The 7986-nt window shown below is 55.3% G+C and overlaps 1 protein-coding gene across 1 annotated transcript in view; it reads left to right on the forward strand.

Moving 5' to 3' along the window:
- LOC140387642 (thioredoxin reductase 1, cytoplasmic-like) overlaps positions 1-7986 on the forward strand; it is a 90466-nt gene that overhangs the window by 22985 nt on the left and 59495 nt on the right. The window contains exon 2 of the mRNA XM_072470839.1: positions 3139-3344. Within this exon, the coding sequence (XP_072326940.1) occupies positions 3139-3344 (206 nt within the window). The remainder of the gene's footprint in view (positions 1-3138; positions 3345-7986) is intronic.

The following is a 7986-nucleotide window of genomic DNA, read 5'->3' on the forward strand; positions in this document are numbered from 1 at the left end:
GACAGGCACACTTCTGCGTAATGGCCCTTCTTGCCGCAGCTTTTACAAATAGCTGCGCGGGCCGGGCAGCGCTACCGGGGGTGTTTCGCCTGTCCGCAAAAATAGCAGCGGGCCCCTCCGGGATGGTCTGCTGCTTTAACCGCGCAAGCTTGCGGGGGGGGGTGCCGGGGAGTTGGTCGCGACGGGGGTCCACAGAGCCCAAGGGGCTGCCGCGCGGTCGGGGCCGTAGGCGCGGGCGTTTTGGGAGGCCACATCAAGGGAGGCCGCAAGGGCCCGTGCCTCTGAGAGTCCTAGCGACTCTCTTTCTAAAAGTCTCTGACGAATTTGGGGAGAGTTCATACCTACCACGAATGCATCACGAATTAGCATGTCCGTGTGTTCGATCGCGTTCACCGGCGGGCAGTTGCAGCCTCGTCCCAAAATCAGCAGCGCGCCGTAGAATTCGTCGAGCGATTCTCCGGGAATTTGCCGTCTCGTCGCGAGTTGGTGGCGCGCGTAGACCTGGTTCACGGGCCGAACGTAGATGCCCTTCAGCAACGCGAGCGCCGTCGGGAAATCCTCTGCGTCTTCTATTAGTGAGTAAATTTCTGGGCTTACCCTCGAATGCAGGACCTGCATTTTCTGCTCTTCCGTGATCCGGCCGGGGGCCGTTCGGAGGTAGCCTTTGAAGCATGCTAGCCAGTGTTTGAACACGGCCACCGAGTTCGCTGCATGGGGGCTGATCCGCAGGCACTCCAGGGCGATCCGGAGCTCCGTAGTCTTTTAAGCTCGCTTAATAAATTGTAGCGCACAATGACTTACTCGAGACGAGAAGCGATGAAGTCTATCTAGGCTTTATTAAGCGAGACTTGTCCCCAGCAGCTCAGCAACAGAATGAGGCTGCGGGGGAAGCTCGAGTTCTTATACTCCGCCTTCAGGGCGGAGCCAGGAGTCGGCAGATCCAACCAGGACCCGGGACCTGTCAGCCAATAGCCTCTCGGCTTCACAGGTACCACATTACCCCTAATACATACCACCACACTTTCTATCTATTCCTGTGCTGTACCTGTCCTGGGAGTGTTTGATGGGGACAGTGTAGAGGGAGTTTTACTCTGTATCTTACCCCGTGCTGTACCTGTCCTGGGTGTGTTTGATGGGGACAGTGTAGAGGGAGCTTTATTCTGTATCTAACCCCGTGCTGTACCTGTCCTGGGAGTGTTTGATGGGGACAGTGTAGAGGGAACTTTACTCTGTATCTAACCACGGTGTAGAGGGAGCTTTACTCTGTATCTAACCCTGTGCTCTATCTGTCCTGCGAGTTTTTGATGGGGACAGTGTAGAGGGAGCTTTACTCTGTATCTAACCCCGTGCTGTACCTGTCCTGGGTGTGTTTGATGGGGACAGTGTAGAGGGAGCTTTATTCTGTATCTAACCCCGTGCTGTACCTGTCCTGGGAGTGTTTGATGGGGACAGTGTAGAGGGAACTTTACTCTGTATCTAACCACGGTGTAGAGGGAGCTTTACTCTGTATCTAACCCTGTGCTCTATCTGTCCTGCGAGTTTTTGATGGGGACAGTGTAGAGGGAGCTTTACTCTGTATCTAACCCCGTGCTGTACCTGTCCTGGGAGTGTTTGATGGGGACAGTGTAGAGGGAGCTTTACTCTGTATCTAACCCCGTGCTGTACCTGTCCTGGGAGTGTTTGATGGGGACAGTGTAGAGGGAGCTTTACTCTGTATCTAACCCCGTGCTGTACCTGTCCTGGGAGTGTTTGATGGGGACAGTGTAGAGGGAGCTTTACTCTGTATCTAACCCCGTGCTGTACCTGTCCTGGGAGTGTTTGATGGGGACAGTGTCGAGGGAGCTTTACTCTGTATCTAACCCCGTGCTGTACCTGTCCTGGGAGTGTTTGATGGGGACAGTGTAGAGGGAGCTTTACTCTGTATCTAACCCCGTGCTGTACCTGTCCTGTGAGTGTTTGATGGGGACAGTGTCGAGGGAGCTTTACTCTGTATCTAACCCCGTGCTGTACCTGTCCTGGGAGTGTTTGATGGTGACAGTGTAGAGGGAGCTTTACTCTGTATCTAACCCCGTGCTGTACCTGTCCTGGGAGTGTTTGATGGGGACAGTGTAGAGGGAACTTTACTCTGTATCTAACCCCGTGCTGTACCTGTCCTGGGAGTGTTTGATGGGGACAGTGTAGAGGGAGCTTTACTCTGTATCTAACCCCGTGCTGTACCTGTCCTGTGAGTGTTTGATGGGGACAGTGTCGAGGGAGCTTTACTCTGTATCTAACCCCGTGCTGTACCTGTCCTGGGAGTGTTTGATGGTGACAGTGTAGAGGGAGCTTTACTCTGTATCTAACCCTGTGCTGTACCTGTCCTGGGAGTGTTTGATGGTGACAGTGTAGAGGGAGCTTTACTCTGTATCTAACCCCGTGCTGCACCTGTCCTGGGAGTGTTTGATGGGGACAGTGTAGAGGGAGCTTTACTCTGTATCTAACCCCGTGCTGCACCTGTCCTGGGAGTGTTTGATGGGGACAGTGTAGAGGGAGCTTTACTCTGTATCTAACCCCGTGCTGTACCTGTCCTGGGAGTGTTTGATGGGGACAGTGTAGAGGGAGCTTTACTCTCTATCTAACCCCGTGCTGTACCTGTCCTGGGAGTGTTTGATGGGGACAGTGAAGAGGGAGCTTTACTCTGTATCTAACCCCGTGCTGTACCTGTCCTGGGAGTGTTTGATGGGGACAGTGAAGAGGGAGCTTTACTCTGTATCTAACCCCGTGCTGTACCTGTCCTGGGAGTGTTTGATGGAGGCTGTGGGTTACCAACTTTGTAGAGAGCCTTTATTTGGTAACACCGTAAAAAAAAATCAGAAAAATCTGTTAGTAAATCTGGTAGTACCAGGTATTGCGGTACCTGAGAGGCCGGCGCCATTGGTTAAGACCCTGGAGTCTACCATTGGCTGTATGACGTAGCTCCGCCCTGAAGGCGGGGTATAAGAGATGGTGCCGTCCCAGCAGCCTTCACTTTCTGTACCGAAGCTGCTGGGGTAAAGTTCTAGTGCATTAAAGCCTCAGTTACTGATTACCTTCAACTCAAGTGTAATTGATTGCGCATTAGTAAAATTCTTGTAACTTCTTTCTTTTATCTTAATGAAGGTTACAGAATGGTCGTGGTGAAACAAAAGTCCCTGTCAAATTTAAGAGTTTTGAACTTCTGCCAGAAGGGTTTATGGATGGTGATGCGCCAGAAGGAACGTCCTCATTGACATCAATGCCTCCACGCATTTCCCAGGTCCTGAATTTCAATCCTGTTTTGGTGTTGAACATCGCTTTCCCGAGAAACCGGATAGATGTCTTGGGAGGTGAGATACCGGAACAGAACCATTTGGCCCTGGAAACCACATTGTTAACTCATCTGGTAGCTTAAATAATAGCAACACTAATTAATGTAAATGGAGCTTTACTCTGTATCTAACCCCGTGCTGCACCTATCCTGGGAGTGTTTGATGAGGACAGTGTCGAGGGAGCTTTACTCTGTGTCTAACCCCGTGCTGTACCTGTCCTGGGAGTGTTTGATGGGGACAGTGTAGAGGGAGCTTTACTCTGTATCTAACCCCGTGCTGCACCTATCCTGGGAGTGTTTGATGAGGACAGTGTCGAGGGAGCTTTACTCTGTGTCTAACCCCGTGCTGTACCTGTCCTGGGAGTGTTTGATGGGGACAGTGTCGAGGGAGCTTTACTCTGTATCTAACCTAGTGCTATGCCTGTCCTGGGAGTGTTTGATGGGGACAGTGTAGAGGGAGCTTTACTCTGTATCTAACCCCGTGCTGCACCTATCCTGGGAGTTTTTGATGGGGTCAGTGTAGAGGGAGCTTTACTCTGTATCTAACTCCGTGCTGTGCCTGTCCTGGGAGTGTTTGATGGGGACAGTGTAGAGGGAGCTTTACTCTGTATCTAACCCCGTGCTGCACCTATCCTGGGAGTTTTTGATGGGGTCAGTGTAGAGGGAGCTTTACTCTGTATCTAACTCCGTGCTGTGCCTGTCCTGGGAGTGTTTGATGGGGACAGTGTAGAGGGAGCTTTACTCTGTATCTAACCCCATGCTGTACCTGTCCTGGGAGTGTTTGATGGGGACAGTGTAGAGGGAGCTTTACTCTGTATCTAACCCCGTGCTGTACCTGTCCTGGGAGTGTTTGATGGGGACAGTGTAGAGGGATCTTTACTCTGTATCTCACCCCGTGCTGTACCTGTCCTGGGAGTGTTTGATGGGGACAGTGTAGAGGGAGCTTTACTCTGTATCTCACCCCGTGCTGTACCTGTCCTGGGAGTGTTTGATGGAGACAGTGTAGAGGGAGCTTTACTCTGTATCTCACCCCGTGCTGTACTTGTCCTGGGAGTGTTTGATGGGGACAGTGTAGAGGGAGCTTTACTCTGTATCTCACCCCGTGCTGTACCTGCCCTGGGAGTGTTTGATGGGGACAGTGTAGAGGAAGCTTTACTCTGTCTCTAACCCCGTGCTGTACCTGTCCTGGGAGTGTTTGATGGGGACAGTGTAGAGGGAGCTTTACTCTGTATCTAACCCCGTGCTGTACCTGTCCTGTGAGTGTTTGATGTGGACAGTGTAGAGGGAGCTTTACTCTGTATCTAACCCCGTGCTGTACCTGTCCTGGGAGTGTTTGATGGGGACAGTGTAGAGGGAGCTTTACTCTGTATCTAACTCCGTGCTGAATATTACCAGTGCAACAAGGAATGAGACACTGCTGGACCTGGCTATTGGAAATTCGATTGGTTGATGTATATCATATGTCGGTCGGAGAACATTTAGGGCGGTGAGGAGACTAAGGGTGTATTCTTTTAGAAAATAGATATAGATGAAGGCTTCTATTGATAAGCTGCTGGAGCCACAGACGGCCCAGGGGGGTGGCGAGCCGAGAGGCTCGACAAAAGATCTCTGACAATGAGGACGAGATCTTAGGCCTGGCAGTAAAGGTGGAGGCGCACGAGCCACTCCACAAAAAATGGCAGGAGCGGTTCGAGGAGATGGAGAATCGGTCGAGGCGGAAGAATCTGCGGATTCTGGGCCTCCCGGAGGGGCTGGAGGGTCCGGACGTGGGGGCCTATGTGGTGACCATGTTGAACTCGCTGATGGGAGCGGGGTCCTTCCAGGGGCCCCTGGAGCTGGAAGGGGCCCATAGAGTGTTGGCGAGGAGGCCCAAGGCTAACTGAGCCTCCGCGGGGCGGTGCTGGTGCGGTTCCATCGGTTCGTCGATCGGGAGTGTGTGCTCAGGTGGGCCAAGAAGGAGAGGAGCAGCAGGTGAGAGAACGCGGGAGGTTCGGATATATCAGGACTGGAGTGCGGAGGTGGCGAAGAGGAGGGACGGGTACAATCGAGCGAAGGCGGTGCTGCACAGGAAGGAGGTGAAGTTTGGCATGTTGCAGCCGGCGCGATTGTGGGTTACCTACAAGGACCGGCCATTATTTTGAGTCTCCCGGAGGAGTCGTGGGCCTTTGTTCAGGTCGAGAAGCTGGACACAGACTGAGGGTCGGGATGGGCGATTGGGGACTGCGGTGGATATGTTATGCCTATTTTTGGTTCGGTAGGGGGGTGCCCTTTGCATTGTTTTGGGTTTCTTTTCTCTTGTGTTTTTCTCTTTCGGGTTGGGGAGGTGGATGGGCAGGTTGGGCACTGTTTTGGTTGGTGGCGGGGCCTGGTAGGTGGAGAGCGCGGGCTTTTTTTCCCATGCCGAAGATTGGGGGGGGGGGGGGGCGGGGCGGGGGAAGCGAGGATTGTTTCCCCGCTTAGAACGGAGAGGGGGGAGAGGGGGAGAAGCCTGTGGATGGGGAGCGGGAGAGGAGGGTGTGCCACACAATGGAGGAGTCGAAGGGGAGGCGGGAGTGGCCGGGGTCAGCAGGAGGGGTGGGGGGGAGGGTGGAGGGGGGGGGAGGGGAGGGCTGGGGGGGAGGGGGTGGGGTGGGGGGAGGGTGGAGGGGTGGGTGGAGGGGTGGGGGGAGGGGTGGGGTGGGGGGGTGGGTGGAGGGGTGGGGGGGGTGGGGGGGGAGGGCTGTGGGGATGGGAGGGGGGGAGGGGAGGGTGAGGGGTGGGGGGGAGAGGGGGGAGGGGTGGGGGGGTGGGGGGGTGGAGGGGTGAGGGGGGGAATCGAGTTGCTGCTGCTAAGGTCAAGGAGGAGCTGGAGCGAGTGGGGGGGGGGGGTCGAGGACGGGGGTATGCCGCTGTGGGAGAACGGGCCCGGGTGTGGGGTGTGGGCGCCGTGGCTGGCCGAGGAGGGGTCCATGGGCTAGTCGGCGCGGGGAGAGGGGCGGGTAGCCCCCTGATCCGGCTGATAACCTGGAATGTAAGGGACTGAATGGGCCGGTTAAGTGGGCCCGCATGTTCGCGCACCCTGAAGGGGCTCAAGGCGGATGTGGTTATGCTCCAGGAGACACACCTGAATGTGGCAGACCAGATAAGACTGAGGAAAGGGTGGGTAGGTCAGGTGTTTCACTCGGGGCTAGATGCCAAAAATCGCGGGGTGGCGATCTTGGTGGGAAAGAAGGTGTCGTTTGAGACATCGAGCATTGTGGCAGATAATGGCGGTAGGTACATAATGGTAAGTGGTAGGTTGCAGGGAGAGAGGGTGGTACTGGTCAATGTGTATGCCCCGAACTGGGACGATGCGGGTTTTATGCGCGTATGTTGGGTCGGATCCCAGACTTGGAAGTGGAGGACCTGATAATTGGGGGAGACTTTAACACGGTGTTGGATCCAGCACTGGATCGCTCCAGGTCTAGGACGGGTAGGAAAGCCGGTGGCGGCTAGAGTGTTGAGGGGATTTATGGACCAAATGGGAGGGGTGGACCTTGGAGATTTGCAAGGCCGGGCGCTAGGAATTTTCATTCTTCTCACATGTCCATAAGGCTTATTCTCCGAATCGACTTTTTCATTTTGAGTAGGGCGCTGATAGCGAGAGTAGAGGATACCGAGTATTCGGCAATAGCCATTTCGGACCCACGCCCCCGCATTGGGTGGACTTGGAGATGGGGAGGAGAGGGACCAGCGCCCGCTGTGGCGCTTGGAGGTGGGGCTGTTGGCGACCGAGGAGGTGAGCGAGCGGGTCCGAGGAAGTATAGAGAGGTACTTGGAGACCAACGACAACGGGGAGGTCCGAATGGGGATGGTATGGGAGGCACTGAAGGCGGTGGTGAGGGGAGAGCTGATCTCCATTAGGGCCCACAAGGAGCGGAGGGAGCGGGGGGGGAGAGGGAGAGGCTGGTGGGGAGATGGTGAGGGTAGACAGGAGGTATGCGGAAGAGCCTGAGGAAGGATTGTTGAGGAAGAGGCGCAGCCTCCAGGCCGAATTCGACCTGGTGACCACCAGGAAGGCGGAGGTGCAGTGGAGGAAGGCCCAGGGGGCGGTCTACGAGTATGGGGGAAAAGGCAAGCCGGATGCTGGCGCATCAGGCTTCGGAAGCGGGACGCAGCTAGGGAGATCTGGGGAGTTAAGGACAGGGGAGGGAGCGTGGTGCGGAGTGGAGTTGGCATCAATGGGATCTTCAGGGACTTCTACGAGGAATTGTACGGTCAGAGCCCCCACAGGAGAGGGAGGGATGGCCGTTTCCTGGACCAATTGAGGTTTCCAAAGTGGAAGAGGGACTGGTGGCGGGACTGGGGGCCCCGATTGGGCTGGAGGAGCTGATCAAAGGGATAGGAAGCATGCAGGCGGGGAAGGCACCGGGGCCGGACGGTTTCCCGGTCGAGTTCTATAAAAAATATATGGACCAGTTGGGCCCGCTGTTAGTTAGGACCTTTAATGAGGCAAGGGAGAGGGGGACTGTACCCCGACGATGTCCCGGACACTGATCTCCTTGATCCTGAAGCGGGACAAGGATCCTCTGCAGTGTGGGTCTTACAGACTGATTTCCTTGCTAAATGTAGATGCCAAGGTGCTGGCGAAGGTCTTAGCCACGAGGATTGTGGATTGTGTGCGCAGATCATCCATGAAGACC

Source organism: Scyliorhinus torazame, chromosome 13, assembly GCF_047496885.1.
Source record: "Scyliorhinus torazame isolate Kashiwa2021f chromosome 13, sScyTor2.1, whole genome shotgun sequence".
NCBI lineage: Eukaryota > Metazoa > Chordata > Chondrichthyes > Carcharhiniformes > Scyliorhinidae > Scyliorhinus > Scyliorhinus torazame.